Genomic DNA, 17,034 nt, shown 5'->3' on the forward strand with positions numbered 1-17,034 from the left:
GAAGAAAGAAAATAATGGGAGGAGTCAGGCTTATTACACCCAGAGAATATGAATTCATATTAAGTATTATATCACAATTTAAATACAATCTTAAAACAAAATCACATCAAAATCTCAAAATATAAAAAATCATTACAGTTTTATTCAATTTACAAATTTATCAGATTTGTTAAAAAATTATTGAATAAACCTTTTAAAATAAAAAATATCCCTCAAATTCCTAGATAAAGCACACAAATCATAAACAGGTAGATTACAATTTTGAAACGGTATATGTAATTTAATGAAATATAATTGAATGCTTTCCTCTATAAAACACTAATCACACATTCCCTCAGGACATCCCATGATTAAAATGTATTACATTTTTAAAGAAATAATAAAATCATGTCATTTACTGAGTAGAAAAACAAGTTAAAAGCAAGTAAAATGAAAAAAAACATACAAATTAATCAAATTAATAGACATATCAACTAACATGAAAAATAACATAAATCATTGTGAAATTATAAAACAGGAATACTAATATATAATAATGTCAAGCATTGCAAATTTAAATTAATAAACATTTAAAAATAATACATAAACACTTTAAAAATACCATTACGCACCGAAACCCCAATACACCCCCACTCCATATACTAACTAATGAAATATATTTTAAAAACCGTTCTGTCACCCCACTGGTCAACATTTCATCTATCAATGTTTTTACTTCTTCACTGGCCCCAAAGGGTACTCTCCTGACTTTGTGTTGAACAGGGATCACACCTTCCTTCAATTAAATCTTATGACAATAACTCTTCAATTGTCCCATTTCTTTGCGGAAGACACCACCTGCAATCCTAATAATGTCTTGTAATGTTACTTCTTCAACAACTAAAATTTGACAATGCGCTCGAGGATTTATAACAATGTGGAGGTCATATTGATGAATCTATCCCAAAATTGGCCGACCAGCTTCTGCTACATAAACCTTTCCTTTAGTACTCCTTCCCCCAAATTCAATTTCTGCAATCATATGCCCGACTATATCTATTTTTCTCCTTGGTATCCTCCTGGGTTTATGTCCTTAGGAAGCAGTCTTACTTGTGGCCACTCAGACCTGAACAAAATTCTCTGAAAAATGTTATATAAAGACCCAGAATCCACCATTAATTCTATTGGTCTCCCCCGAACCACAAATCCAACTCTTGGCCTTTGTTGTCTTATCTTATCTTTATCTCCTCGTCCTCAACATAAAGAATTCTGTCCACCCCTTCCTGCATGTCATCCTCTCCATTTCAATGCAGCTACCTTCCCTCTCATCGGAACACAACACATCCTGGCAAAGTGTCCCTTCAAGCCGCATTTTCTACACTCCTTCTCTAGTGCAAAACAGTATTTTGCCTCGGTGGAATGATTGTAACTACCACACCTCGCTCATTTCTTATTAGCAGACTTGTTAGTTACTCCCCTTGTTAATTTGTTCTTAATGATCTTTGACGTGCTAGATACATCATGGTACTTACCTACTGCTGCTACTTCTTCTCTTGCCACGTTTTTGTCCATCACTTTCATTCAATATTCTGATTCTTCCACCACTTTTGCTATTTCTATAGGATCTTTTCATGTAGGATTCGTTGCAGCCCATAACCTCTCCTGCATTTTTTTACTTCTACATTGAACAAATAATGTATGTCTTATCATCTCATCCACCATTTGTCCAAACTGACACTATACTGATAGTTCCCCCAGTCTTGATACAAAATTGTCATTCAATTCCCCTTCTCTTTGAGGCTGAGTATAAAGTTTTTGTCGCTTCCTGACTACATTTTGAGTTTTAGTGAACCTCAATTCTAATTTTTTCCATGCTTCAAGATCCAGGACCACTTCATCTCCTTGAATTTGCAAATCCGGTAAGAATTTAAAAATGGGTTGACCGTTGACCCTCTTTCCCTAAAGCATTTAATAAAATACCTTCCTTCCTACTGGGACAAAATCTTTGACCATCTAATGTTTCAAGATGATTGTCAAAAATGTCTATCCACTTCTCCCATTCTATTGGTGGGTCTTCTGATTGTGACAAAAATGTTGGAGTTGTTGCAATCAACGGAACATCCATATTTGATAGGAACACAAGTACATATAACAATATGTATAGATAATGATTGTTGTCTATCTTTTCTGTTTACTTTACTTTGAGATAATTAGACACAAGAGAGGACTTGTCCATTTCCAAAGCATTGCTTATTGAACACTGCTTAAGGGTCTTTCCTCTAACACCTTTTATGCAGTCCTTCTTCAATTTTTACTGAATAGCTGGTGGGCGTGTTTTTCTACTGTCTCAGATGCTCCTTGCCGATGAACCCACTCATGGGCTAACAGTGCTGGTAAGAGTTTCTAATAAAGCTGCCTCGCCAGTCCTCAATCAATGTTGAATGCCAGTAAGGCGCTCACTAGCCACACTGCAGGATTAGAGGCAGGACCTCTGGAGTACGGGTGTGAGAGCTACTATATAAGGTTTATTAAGACAAGAGCAAGATGCCTGGCTGTATCTCCAAGTTGTTTTGGCTTGCCCTCAATTCGTCATCTCTTCTTGTATCCATTCACTTTATTTTCTATCTCTGTTCTCTTCTAAGGACCTGTTGATATGCTTCCTCCTTTCCCCCCCTTGTGATCCTTCCACCTTACCTCCTTGTCTGTCTTCCTTGCCCCAGTATTTACATCATGAGCTTTAGCCTCCTGACAGAAACTCCCAAGTCAGACACACTAGTTTTTCATCCCTCCAACATGACCGACTTCCCCTTCCACCTCAACGTGCATAAAGAGGAAATCGACCCACATCACATCCTGCATCCCAAAGCCACAAAACACAATGAAGCTGGTTACTTGAACGTATTGTGCTGTAAATGAATGCAGGGAGTGATGCGAAACCATACTGGCGCGAGGAAGACCAGGAGTCGGAGTAATGAAGAGTACCGGTAAGTCACAGGGGCATTATGCTCATCAAGAACTAATGGCTCTGTATTACCCCCGCCCAGGGCTGTATAGTGAGATTCAATTCAGCATACATGACTCTGGCATGTTTTTTCAGATGAACACCAGCTAGACCTGGAACTCCTTTGTTCAGTGTGGGGGTAAGCCTCATTCTAATATTGTGAACAGTGTGAGTTTGTATATTTGTTTACTAGAGTCTAATAGTTTGGATGTCTATGGGGGTCATTACGACCTCAGCGGTCTTGTAAAAAGACGCCGAGGCCGCGGAAGACAGAATACCGCCATTGCCAGCGGTATTCCTGGCTCCCTATTATGACATTTCCGCTGGGCCAGCGGACGTTAACAGTGTTACCGTCCGCTGGCCCAGCGGAAATGTCACATCAACATTGCTGCCGGCTCGTAATTGAGCCGGCGGCAATGCTGATGTGCAGCGGGTGCAGTAGCACCCGTTGCACATTTCACTGTCCGAAATTCGGGCAGTGAAATGCACGACGGGGCTATGCGTGGGGGCCCCTGCACTGCCCATGCCAAGTGCATGGGCAGTGCAGGGGCCCCCAGGGGCACCCCAAGTCCCCTTACCGCCAGCCTTTCAATGGCAGTGTCTACCGCCACGGACAGGCTGGCGGTCGGGGAGTCATAATCCCCAGGGCAGCGGTGCTTGCAGGCGGAATCCTGGCGGGATATTGGAGGGGCCGGCGGTATGGCCGTGGCAATTCCGCCATGGTCATAATTGCTGGCGGAACACCGACAGTCTGTTGGTGGTGTTACCGCCACCTTACCGCCAGCCGCCAGGGTCATAATGACCCCCTATGTGTTTTGTCTAGATTGCTGATGGGTAAATCTGAGATGATCCTGGCTGCTACGGGTGCCATTCTGATACATTGTCTCCAGTGTCTTCAGCTCCAGTTGTGGGCAGGCATATAGGAAAGTCTGGTTATGGAGGCCGCCTTGTCTGTAGAAGATGAAGTAAACCACTATTTTGTGCAGTCCGATTAGGGGGATACTACTCACTCTGCACATGGTCTTCTAATCCTACACACTGAAAGCACATAGAATGCCACATGCTACATGTCACACACTCTAGGAAAGGTAATGTGGATGAATTTTACAAAGGGACGGGAGGTACTTGGGCTGCTTTTTGCATTAATGAACTATGAAATGTAATATTGGGTCATTGATCCCTTGTTTATTAGAATGGTTTAAAGAACTGAGTATCATCTTCTTTTAGTACAGTTGAATGTATTAAAGATTTATTAAAAATATTCTCCCCATCACTTAACTGCTGTAATTTTCATTTTCAGCTTCTTAAACACAAAGCACATTAATGCCATCTTGAATTCTTTATTTGTAATTCACTAAGTGCTACAAAGTCTACTGTGGTTGAGAAAAGAGTTCCCACTCCCAGGAATGTATACCGACACTATCTTGGTCTATTTCCCTGTTTTGCTTGTCATCTCTTCTGGACAGAAAACAAGTTTCTTTGGCTTGAAAGAATCAATTTTTCACTTTTTTGAATGTATGCCGACACTACCTTGGTATATTTCTCTGTTTTGCTTGTCATCTCTTTTGGACAAAAAACACGTTTCTTTGACTTAAAAGAATCACTTTTTCACCTTTTTGACATAAATGAATCACTTTTCAGTTGATCAGTGCCATCTGATAAATGTGTCTTTGGTTCTTCTTCAGGAAATACACTGCAGCATTGTCACATACCATCTTTGGTGGTACAATAAAAGGTATCAAAAAACAGATTTTCCATTGTTGGACTGGACCAACACAGCATCAAGCCTCTCTCTCTACAACCTTAAAATGTACATCAGACAAGAGTCAATGTCAGAATGTTTGTATCCAGTATACAGTAACTGACATTCATGGCATCGTTAGGTATGGCTGCCATAGACGTTTAGTTCAATTTCTGGATCTTATAACCCACTACTATGACATACCAACAGTTGGTAACAAAGCTGTTTAATCCAATGTTTTAAGTGGTTTGTGGGAAGGGTGATGGTGTGACCTTGTATTACAAGGGAGAAAGTATCCCCTAGCATACATGATAAAGATATTGCAAGTCATCTCGGAGTTCCAAAAACTGATAAAGTAATTCGGTCATTGTCCTTGTTTCTCATGTATTTATAAAACTCTTCTGTGACTTGCAATATCTCTATAATGTAGAGAAGGGATACTTTATCCCTTGTAGAGCTTTCAATCTGAGTAACAATTATTTCTACTGAATCAAGCAGTTTATGTGGCACACTGGATTAGGTGGTAAACCCCTATATTTTCCATGAAATTAAGTAATATTGAATTATAAGGGGGTTGACTCTACTATACTAGGCCCTGAGAAGGCCTTAAGCAGGAGTTGGCAGGGATTGGAGTTGAGAGCAATGTAGTAATTATAGACCCCCCCTCTGTAATTTTTAAATGGGAAAAACTTTGATATGTGTAGGAAATATGTACATTTTGCACCTATTTTGGCATGCAATTCCCCATTTTCCAAGTGGCATCTCAGAATTTCACATACTTACTGCACACCCAGTAAATATTGCTGAGCGGGATATCGGTATTTACCAGGTTCAGAAAGTAACTCACACCCAGTGGCGGCCCGTCCTTTAGGGCGGAGGGGCCATGCACCCCCCACCTTCTGCCCCTCATGAAAAGTGTCTGTCAGGCTGAACAAAGGCCAGCCTGACAGACACTCTTCATTTTCAACTCAGACAGCCAGGAGTGATCCATGCGCGATTTGCACAGACTCCTGGCTGCCTGAGCTGAACTTTGCTGGGCTGAGGAGGTCACAGCTCCTATGGGCGTGACCTCCTCAGCTCAGTAAAGGTGCCTCGAGGCCCTCCCCTGGGTGATGAGGAAAGCATCACCCATTGACACTCACCCTGGGCGCTTCAAGTTTAAGCCCTGAAGCGCCCAGGGCAAGTGTTAATCAGTGACACTTCGTCACAGAGTGGGGTGGGGTCAGCAGTCTCACTGACCCCATCCAACTCTGTGACGAGGCTGGGACTGTTGCCTTCCCTCATTGGCTGACCACAGGTCAGCCAATGAGGGAAGGCAGCAGTCCCAACCCTCCTGGGACCTGGAGGCTGAAGGTAAGGGTGTTTGTGTGTGTATGTGTGTATGTGTGTGATGTTTTAATTGAATGTTTGGTGCGCGCGTGCATGTTTGAGTGTTATGAGTGTTGTTAATGGATGTGCGTACGTGCGTGTGTATGAAAGAATAAGTGCGTGCGATCTTTTAAAATGAATGTTTGGTGCATGCGTGCATGTTTGAATAGTATGAATGTTGTTAATGGATGTGAAAGAATGAGTGTGTGTGTGTGCCCCGCCCGCCCCCCTCCCTCCTAAAGCTGCCGGCCGCCACTGCTCACATCGTTCTGGCACACTTGTAATGAGGGTTCGGAAGGAGTCGCAAGCAGTAAATACATACAAATAAGCAGTAACAACAATACCTTTGCAGTCCATTATTTCTTACCTGTGATTTCCAGCTACATCTCCCCCGTGCATCTCTTGCGCTCACCATCTTTAGGCATTGTTTCTCTGCCTTGCATTCCAGACTCAGAACATTGAAGCACTGGGAGTGCTGTATGTGGGTAGAAATAGGCTGGTCTAAGAGCTTTCTTGCTGTACTTATGGTATGGTTTACATATGAGAAAAATGAGTCTATCCAGATGAAAAAGTAGTGTACTACTCAGATCCTGGGTTTATTACTTCATTACATCACCTGTAGAGTGGACCTGTCAAGTGCCACTAAGTGTCAGATGCACACTTGCGTTGTTACAGTTTACATATTGGAAACATTTGGCTAGTTCTAAGCGGCTAATGTAGCCAATAATACTAGGGTACTGTCACCCAAATCCTCTGTGGCCTTACGTTGAGTAGCGTGCTAGTTTGGTGGCTCCACTGTAAATTACAACAATGTGCTACCATACACCGCTAAGGTGCATCAATGAATACTATTCCAAACACAATTGTAAACAACATAAATAGTACTAAAACACAGACTCACTTCTCGGTAAACTGACAGTCACAGCTAGAAACGCTCTGTCTGTAGAGTCTAAACCAGGCTTTTCCAATGAGTAGCTCATGGGCTATTGGTAGATTTCCAGCTACCTGTAAGTAGCTCTCCTGTGTGTATCCCAGTCAAATAAATTAGAAGCTTATGCCTGGTTGAATTAATATATGTACACCAAATTACAAAACATTTATTTGAGATAAGAATGTGTGTATTTTGTACCCAGAACCTGTCTTTGGGTCTTAGGAAGTCCATTCTGGAACCCTCACTTTCAAAGAGGTGTCTCTTTTTTCTGCCCGTGTGTACTAGGACACCTATCAAAAAACCAGTCTGTGATTGCACACAGGTTTCGGACTGAGCAGAGTTCATGTTCTTCATGACATCACAATGTCTACAGAGCCTGTGCTAAATAAGAAACTCTGCATGTTAGTGCATAAGCTGCACACAGCACAGCTCAGAAATGTGGAGTTGTGATGGAGAGAATCCCTTGTCGAGAACTTTTAAGTAGAACAAGGTAACTGGGGGGACACTTGTCATTTATCAGAGAAGATTTTTCTGATTCTAGACTTTGGGAGATTTCTTTGTCCACTGTATCTCTTATCATCACCACCTCTATTTACTTGTATGAATCCTCAGAATAAAAGGAACCACACTCTCCTTTGACTCACATGGTTCTTTTCACTTGTTCACATCTTAACATGGTCACAGATACCCTTTGTATGAGGTACGACAGCAAAGTACTTTGAGCTCCCAAGGTGGAACAGTGTGAGGCCCAGAAAGGGTAGAAAAACTCTGAGGTAGACTTGGCTGGTTCGATTAAGAAAGTAAATTTACATGTGGAAATCTAGTCCTCATACACCAAGGTGTCACGCCTTACTTTTTGCCATTCACTATTTCTGGATGAAGATTTAAACTTAAGGGTAGACGTAGACACAGAAATGTTAGTTGTCGTTTGTAGAGTGGGTTACACTCTATCAAGCACTGTTCCTCCTCTTGCATGAATATATTTGCATGCTGTGCACCAAGTTGTTTTCAATGGTTACTATTATCATAAGAGATGTGCTACTATGAAGAAGAGTACTACAGAGGGCACTAAGGCCCATATTTATACTTTTTTAGCGCCGCATTTGCGTAATTTTTTGACGCAAAAGCAGCGCAAACTTACAAAATACAACTGTATTTTGTAAGTTTGTGCAGATTTTGCGTAAAACAATTATGAAAATGCAGTGCTAAAAAAGTATAAAAATGGGCCTAAGTACTTGTATGTTTTTATTAGTTCAGTATCAGCATGTCCTATAGAACATTTTTCATTTAAACCAGCTTACTTGAACAAATTGTGCTGTGAAATGCTTTGGGGCATATTTCAGAAAAGTGGCATTGCACCCAGTACAGCGCCACTTTCCTTCTGTCCCTCAGCGCCTCCCTACCGCCACCAGGTGTGCGCTGTATTTAAAATATGGCGCACCGTGGTGCATGGTAGGGGGCAATGGCGTCAGAATTTTGACGCTATTGATGTACTGTTCATGGTTAGTGCCAAACTTTTGGCTTTATTACGGTTATAGATAAACATTTTTGAAACCCCATGAGAAAATGGAGATTAAATGTTGCTAAAATGCCCAGTGTGCGTTGATAACTAGCATGCAGAAGTGCACCATCGCCAACCAGCACTGAGTACAGCGAGGGTGCTTTGGGTGGAGTCATTTCATCTTGTTTTTCAGGGACAGAACTGTATTGCACGCACAGCTGCTTCTTGATACATTTCACTTCCCATGAGTGCCTGGGGCATGATTTGTGTCTCTTTTTTCAACCGAACAGTTCCTGTAACTGGCAGACACCTGCATCAATGAAGGTGTAGCAACAAGAAGTCACAACAGCAAGTGCCCAATAAACAATATCAATTTGCAGCCATGAGCAAGATGAATGAAGAAAAGCACTTATCTGAAGTTACATTTATGTACTTCACTTGTGCATGTTTACGATCCATTACATCAAATACCAGATTAATTACCATGCTTCAGGAGCCCCCTTTAGGAAGAAAGTCTCAAAATATGTGATGAATCTGAGTACTGAATCTTATCAGATAAAGGGGGTTATTACAACTTTGGAGGAGGTGTTAATCCGTCCCAAAAGTGACGGTAAAGTGACAGATATACCACCAGCCGTATTACGAGTTCCATAGGATATAATGGACTCGTAATACGGCTGGTGGTATATCCGTCACTTTACCGTCACTTTTGGGATGGATTAACACCTCCTCCAAAGTTGTAATAACCCCCAAAGTGTTGAGTAAGGTGAACACTCTTTCTTTTTAATACCGCGTGCCAAACAATAAGTAAGAGATACAATAACTGCAAAAAAGTAGGACATTTTTCTGAAGTTGCAAAAGTGCAAAGAATGTGGTCAGTGTGAGTACTATGTTAGATGGAAATAATGTAGCAACAGTTGAGGTTCTCATTATGAGGTCCCTTTTATCCCCTCCGTGACTCCCACCCTGACACCACCAATCCCAAGATCATCGATAATCACCTATGTAATGGAGTTACTGAGGTTTACAAAAGGGAATGCTTAGACATGAGGAATCACCAGGGGGAGTCAGTATTCTACCCCAATTTCCACTGTAATTCCTTATTTTTTCCTGGCGTTCCATTCACAGACTCCATTCCATTGATCTACTCCATCTGCTTTTAGTAGATGGAAACTATGGGTGAAACGGCACACTTCCAAGGTCTTCCAAAGAGGCCTTTAGGATTGGCACTAGGATCAAGTCATTAGAAGGTTACTAACACCTTTACTGTGCGATGACCAGAATGGGGTGAGGTGTTTACTATACCTGGCAAACACTGACTTCTGAGGGTGTATTAGCTACTGAGTATAATAAATACCTCATATTGCAAGTTGAGGATTGAAAATAGAAAATGACATGGAAATGGTCCTTTTACTGCTCCAGTTTCTGCATGTGTCTGATTTTTCCACGTTTTCTCCTAAGGAAATTTCAGCAGATTTCACCTGCTGAATGTTACCGAGGGAAAATTGGAGGAGGTGTAGTATTTACAAACAGAATAGGAATTCAGCTCCCTGCATAAGCAGGGCTTTGTACAAGCAACATAATTTAACAGCCCACACATATAATCAGGGCCTAAAGGTGAACCAGTAGGTGGCATCATGATTAGTAATCTAGGGTTGAAAGTCATGGCTGTTTCTGTAACAGCTGTGACCAATATCCCCCACCACATATTATGAATTATGGTCTAAATTTACATCAACCCATTAGCATTTTGTGCATTCTCTGATGTTTGCTCTTTAAACAGAAATATAATTGTAGATGACAGCTGTTATTACATTTGGCGCTCCTGGTTTTGTGTTATTTATGTTTTTTTATATTTCCATCTGTTTTATCCATATTTATTTTGTGTTCATTTTATCTGTGGTTATCCATATTCATTTCAGGTTTTGTGAAATATGCAGCTACAATTAATAGATTTCCACGTTTATTAAACCAATAAAAGTACACTCCAACTTGAATGTTTGACTGGCTTCAATGATATGAACACCCATAGATAATAAATAAATACTATTGTGCGAAATTGTAAACATTTTAGTACGAACATCTACAGCATCATTCCTAATCATTTCTCTATTTTTTTTTAGCTCCCCTACCTGTCGACCCAGACAGCTATTGGCCTGGTGGCTTTGACTGAGAGCATTAAAAATCACTCAAAAAACCAACCTAATTTACCTTTTGATCCACATTTAAAAATACATACAGACAGGAAAATAAATTGTTTTCTGTCTGTTGTTAACCTGTAGAAATCAGTAAAAACGGAAAATAGGGAGCCATACTTACAATACAGGAAATGCTTCCGTTATTAGATGTATTTTTCCGACTCTAAATGTACTGAGTTCTTATCATTGATATGGGATTAGCCTGGAATCAAGATCTCTCAGTACGTCAGACTTCTTTCAGTGCCTACAGGTCTCTAAGAATGCCCTATGGTGCCCGGCCGAGACCCCTCAGTGCTCGTTCCTTGAACTACCATGACAGAGGTGTACTTCTTAGAGCAGCGCGACAGTAGAGCAAACTCATCTATGATTCTTCTACCATACTTATCTCAGCGGACTATTCTTGCGAAGCACAGAAGCCAGGGCACTCTTTTGACGCAGTCAAGGTCAAGCTCTGTGCCATACAACTACAACTTGCTCCTGTTCCTGGCAAAGTTGAAAGTAATCTTGCAAGTCAAAGCCCACTTCTCTGAAACCCCGGAGGACACATGGCGGTGGGTGGAGAGCTCTGACGCATCAAGGATGAGTGACTGCAGCTGAGACACCGGGGAGCAAATTACTGGGAAGCAGACCAAAAACCTGGACCTCCAAGCGTAAGAGGGGGAGCCGCCCAAGAAGTGCTTGTGACAGGCCCGACGGGGCTGTCGCTCAGAGTTCCCATCAGGCAATCACTCCTGGAATCGGACATAGAGAGAGGGCAGAAGAGTGCCGTCCTCTCCCCGTAGTGAATGCCCCGAATCCTCACAACTGCCTCCGGCGAGAGGAGATGGATCTGACCACGAGGAGGAGCATCTGTCAAGAGAGACTTGATGCACCAAAGCTTTATGTCTCTCAATATAAGGCTCTTGCTGTTTGGCACAGACACATGACCGGAATTCAGTAAACTCTGTCTCAAACCTGATGTAGAGGTCAATTGGGTGATTGATTACAACTACTATGATGGTGTCATTGGACATAATACAGGATTTGGTGGTTAATCCAACATTCAAAGTGGAAGCTGCAGACGGAGCAAGAGAATAGACTTTAAAGCTTTTTTTGTTATTTACGGTCACTCTTTCACCCCCTGGTGCCAATTCAGTTCTTGAACAGAATCAGATCAGAATGTAATTGGAACATAACTAGTGAAAGAGTAACACAGGACCTGAGCTCCTCATCACCTTGGCAAGACTGTCAAAGACACCAGGGTGTGTGAATTCTGCTGTAGAATCTTGGGGATTCTTGCACCTCTAACTATGCCTAACTGCATGGTGCAATAAGAAACTAGGAAGTTGGTAGGATTTCAGTTTTGTTTTTGCCTAGGTGGCCATTATCTTCATGGTGGCCATGCTATATATAGCTGTCCTGTGCCCCCTCCTCCCATCTCTATGTTTGCTCTTTTTTTAAAACAGCTCATGGTGGATGAGGACAATATGTGGAGGGAGCATCAGCGAGCTAACATGGTGCATGAATAAGTATCAAGACATTTTTTTTAATTCTGATTGATTTTTAAGACAAATCAAGCTTTGATTTCATGATCTGCGCTCTTTGACACTTCCGAACCATCCTGTGGAAAACCGACCCATTGTCAATGCTTCTCCGTGGACATGTCTGTAAGGATGTATCTGAAGGGGGAGAGCTTCACTGAAGCAGAAGGTTTGTTAAAACTAGACTTTTAGCACCAACCCTCTTAAATGTCTCAACCAAACTATGTGTTGCACCTGATACGGTGTGAACAGCACTTCGGTCATTGTCCTCAAAATATTCTGTTCACGTTGTAATCTGCGTAAACACGTTTTCGCAATTAAGCCTACTTTTACCCTTGTACCTCACTAGTCACCTCTTAGGAGTGATGTGGTGCAGAGGGTGCTAATTCCATACTTTCATAGTTAACAATGCCAAGAACCCTGTTAACTCTACGTGAGCAGAATTAACGGGCATTATTGGTTGAACCCTGAGAATCCCCTGACTCTTGAGGAATTATATTGAAATCAGTAACTTTCCAGACCTCAAAATGTCTGATGGGGCTGGTAACAGGATTTCTGACCCAAGGCAAGCCTTGCAAAATAAGGGTTTATGTCTTTTTGAAAATAAACTCCCATACATCCATGTCACACTGGTTGTACAGCAGGCAGGCAGGCTCACCACTAGTACACAAGAGCTTTGATCCATTCTAAATATGTAGGGTACCCTGATGAAATATATATAAATATATTGAATTTAGTCACTGATATTAGTCAATGCCTATTCTGAAAACCTGGCCTTGGAAAAAGGGCTTTGGAGGAGGCTATGAGCCGGTCACTGAAACTGGACCATGTACGACAAGACCACCAACACATCAGTCAAAACACAACTCAAGTTGTCCATTTTTTCCTACCAACACTGAGGGGGTCATTCTGACCCCGTCGGGCGGCGTGAGCCGCCCGCCTGGAGGGAGCCGCCATATGGCCGCTCCGCGGTCGAAAGACTGCAGAGGCCATTCTGGCTTTCCCGCTGGGCTGGCGGGCGACCGCCAGAAGGCCGCCCGCCAGCCCAGCGGGAAACCCCTCCCCACAAGGAAGCCGGCTCCGAATGGAGCCGGCGGAGTGGGAAGGTGCGACGGGTGCAGTTGCACCTGTCGCGAATTTCAGTGTCTGCTGAGCAGACACTGAAATTCTTTGTGGGGCCCTCTTATGGGGGCCCCTGCAGTGCCCATGCCGTTGGCATGGGCACTGCAGGGGCCCCCAGCGGCCCCACGACACCCCATACCGCCATCCTGTTCCTGGCGGGCGAACCGCCAGGAACAGGATGGCGGTATGGGGTGTCGGAATCCCCATGGCGGCGCAGCAAGCTGCGCTGCCATGGAGGATTCCTCAGGGCATCAGAAAACCGGCGGGAGACCGCCGGTTTTCCTGTTCTGACCGCGGCCAAACCACCGCGGTCAGAATGCCCTGCGGGGCACCGCCAGCCTGTTGGCGGTGCTCCCGCATCCCCGGCCCCGGCGGTCCTTGACCGCCGGGGTCAGAATGACCCCCTGAGTCTTTGTAAGCGGGCCACTTGGCATCTATGTTTACTGAGTAGTAACTAACTATGGGTCTTACGGCTTTTGATGTCTGTGAATAGTGTTCATGGAAGCTCCAGTCAATCCCAAGCCCCTTTCCGATGGCTACAGAAGATGCATAAGTGCAGTAGAGAGTGACATTTCCACCGGCCGTCACGTTGATCTGTGGATATGGAATGGTAATCTGCATGCAGACAGCAGAGCCTGAAAAACAGGAGACAAGACCACAATAACTAACTGAACCACAAGCAGCTAACGTATCAAACAATTTAATTTGAAACATGTTTTTTGGTTAATTGAGGTACCTTCTTTTGGACAGACAAAATCACTGTGCGGCAACGTTTGGAACCCTACACAGCTTTACCAAATGACTCTAAGGGCCGCATTAACAAGCCCTTTGCACCATTCTGCGTCATTTTTTTTGTGACTCACTGCTCCATATTTACAGACTGACGCATTGGGCCCAATGCATCAGTTTGTAAAGCCCTGCATCACATTATACCTGTGCCAGGTATAATGTTTGCATGGTAGGCCTTCCCAAGGAAAATCCATGCAGAACTGATGCACTGAAATTTACATTTCACTGCGTCATTCTGCGACATCACTGCATCAAAATGTTACCGCCTGCTCAGAGCAGGCGTAAAATTGATGCAAGGTTTTTTCCTATGCAAGACTCTTTGCATTGCTGGAGTTGCGTCAGCTTACCAAGACTACTCCAGCAATGTGTGAGTTTAACGTCAACAGATGCGTCCGAATTTCTGACGCATCTGTGAAAACGTGAGTCATGGAGCTCTGTATTGTACAGCCAGCGCATCCATGGCATCGTTAAGGGATGTGCGAGAAGTGCAAGAAATCTGAAACATCGATGACGATGCGTCAGATTCTTGCAAATGAGGCCCTAAGTCACCAGGACACAACTCTTCCAGCCCTGGGCCTTTCTTTTACACATTCTATTAGTTCAGAAGAACTTAATCAGTACTAAAACTCTTAGAAAGCTCTGTTTTTTCATTAAATGGCCAATACATTTTCATGCTACCATGAAGTCACCTGGTAACCCCACTCAAAGAGGCAATGATTTCATTATTTTATCTTCATTCACAATTTTCAGGCTTTTCCAGAGTTCACATTGCTGGAGGGAGGGGTCAGATATTTTTATGTATTAATTACCAGACTCTCCACAATACTCCAAATGAAAGCCTAATGCCTCCCTAAAGAATCGTTGCTCTCCATGTAGTACATTGGAAAGACACAACCTTTTTTTTTTTTAGATTAATTTATTGATATAAACACACGCACATGCACGATTGTGTAGTAAATACTACAGTATAATACCTCCAACTTTGTAAAACAATTAAGTTTCAGGTGTATTTTGCTGCTGTTAGGTGACGTCTCCTCATACACAAGCTTCAGCTATCAGACACAGATATACTCTCCTCATCACTGTTATGCTATTAATTGTGTTTGACCAATGACTTTGTGTTTCACCACTGCGCATATTAGTTGCTCAATGTTCACCAGTAGCACATTACATGTTGTATTCAGTTTAGCTGCCTATTGGCTTTAACATGGCATTAGACATTACGGGCCAGATGTAGCAAAAATAAAAATTGCGACTCGCATTTTGCGAGTTGATGCGACTCGCAAAATGCGAGTCGCAAATTGGAATGCCAGAAAAAAAAGCGATCCGATTTTGCGACTCGCAGCCGGACTCGCAACGCTGTGTGCGAGTCCGCAGTTTGCGAGGTCGCTGTTTGCGAGTGTGCAAAAACGAACTCGCAATTAGCGAGTGGGTGTCGCAAATTGCGAATACCTTCAAAATTGCTTGCAGATGCAGCAGAACACTCCAGAAAGCATACCAGAACACTCTGGAAACACTTCCTGGCACATGATGATGGCATCACAGCCAGGAATTTAACAAATACACCTGGGAGGAGGGCTCAACAGTGAGCAGTGTCTCTGCCACTCACAGTAGGGTGCTGAGGAGTGGTAGGCACAGCACCATGGACGCAGCAGGGACCAGCCAGGCTGGCAGGAGGGGCAGGAGATCATAGATAACAGCCAGGACAGATTCATGTGGCACATGGCGTTAATGTGCCACATGACTGGTTGGCATTTTCCTGCCCATGGACAATTTCAACTTGTATATAGTTTCTTCATGACATTAATAAAACAGTTATTTTTGTTTCACTTAACAAATGGTTAATAGGTGAGTATGGTGGGAGTTGACACGTACCGTCCAAAATATTGCGTTGCAATGTGGTCCCGTCTCAGTCTGCCTTGATTAGCTAGACTCCTATCCCCATGATGGCGATGTGGTTGTTCTTGCTCTTCATCATCAGGATCTGGGTCTGCAGGGGTGAGAGGTAGCCCACGTCGGGTGGCTATGTTGTGGAGGATGGCGCATGCGACCACAATTTTGAAAGCGGTAATGGGGGTGTATTGGAGGGCGCCTCCACTGCGGTGGAGGCATCTGAATCTTGCCTTCAGCAGTCCGAAGGTGCGCTCGATCAGGTTCCTGGTCCTCTTATGCGCACTGTTGTATTGCCTCTCTGATTCAGTTCTGGGTGTTAAAAACGGAGTCATGATCCAAGGCCTGAGAGCATATGCACTGTCACCTGTTGGGCACAAAAGTACACGGTCAGGAAGTCCAGATTGTCGTGCACAGTGACCTGTGTGTATGTCTGCAAGTGTCTGTGGCTCTACCTAGGAGGTAACCGTCTCCAAATTCCCCACGTTCCAGGCGTTGATGTATCCCACTATGCCTAAAAATGTATGAGTCATGGGTACTGCCAGGAAACTTAGCTACGATGTCCGTGATGACATAATGGGAATCACAAACAACCTGTATGTTGAGTGAGTGGGTACACTTCCTGTTGCGGAAAATATGTTCCAGATTAGCAGGGGGGCATATTTGAATGTGTGTCCCATCTACACACCCTATGACATGAGGAAAGTGGACAATGCGGTAAAAGTCCAGCTTGGTGCTGTTAATTTCTGCCTCATTCCTTGGTAAGTATATGAAGTGAGACATGTGCGTGACTAAGGCATCTAGGAATGCCCTGAGGAACCTTGACACTGCACTTTGGGATACCCCACCTGCCACGGCAATGACCCCCTGATAGCTCCCTGAGGCCAAGAGGTGCAGTGCGCATAGCACTTGCACATGCGTAGGGATGGCGCAGCCACGCAGAGTCTTGTGTTCTAGCTGTGGTTTCAGTAAATCTATTAATTCTAGAATGGCT

At 43.3% G+C, this 17,034-nt stretch overlaps 1 protein-coding gene across 1 annotated transcript in view; it reads right to left on the minus strand.

Annotated features, from left to right (window-relative positions):
• Nucleotides 1-17,034, minus strand: part of VSIG1 (V-set and immunoglobulin domain containing 1) — a 105,115-nt gene that overhangs the window by 63,982 nt on the left and 24,099 nt on the right. Inside the window, exon 2 of the mRNA XM_069205935.1 lies at nucleotides 13,833-13,996. Within this exon, the coding sequence (XP_069062036.1) occupies nucleotides 13,833-13,996 (164 nt within the window). The remainder of the gene's footprint in view (nucleotides 1-13,832; nucleotides 13,997-17,034) is intronic.

The sequence above is a fragment of the Pleurodeles waltl genome, chromosome 2_1, assembly GCF_031143425.1.
Source record: "Pleurodeles waltl isolate 20211129_DDA chromosome 2_1, aPleWal1.hap1.20221129, whole genome shotgun sequence".
In the NCBI taxonomy this organism is placed as follows: domain Eukaryota; kingdom Metazoa; phylum Chordata; class Amphibia; order Caudata; family Salamandridae; genus Pleurodeles; species Pleurodeles waltl.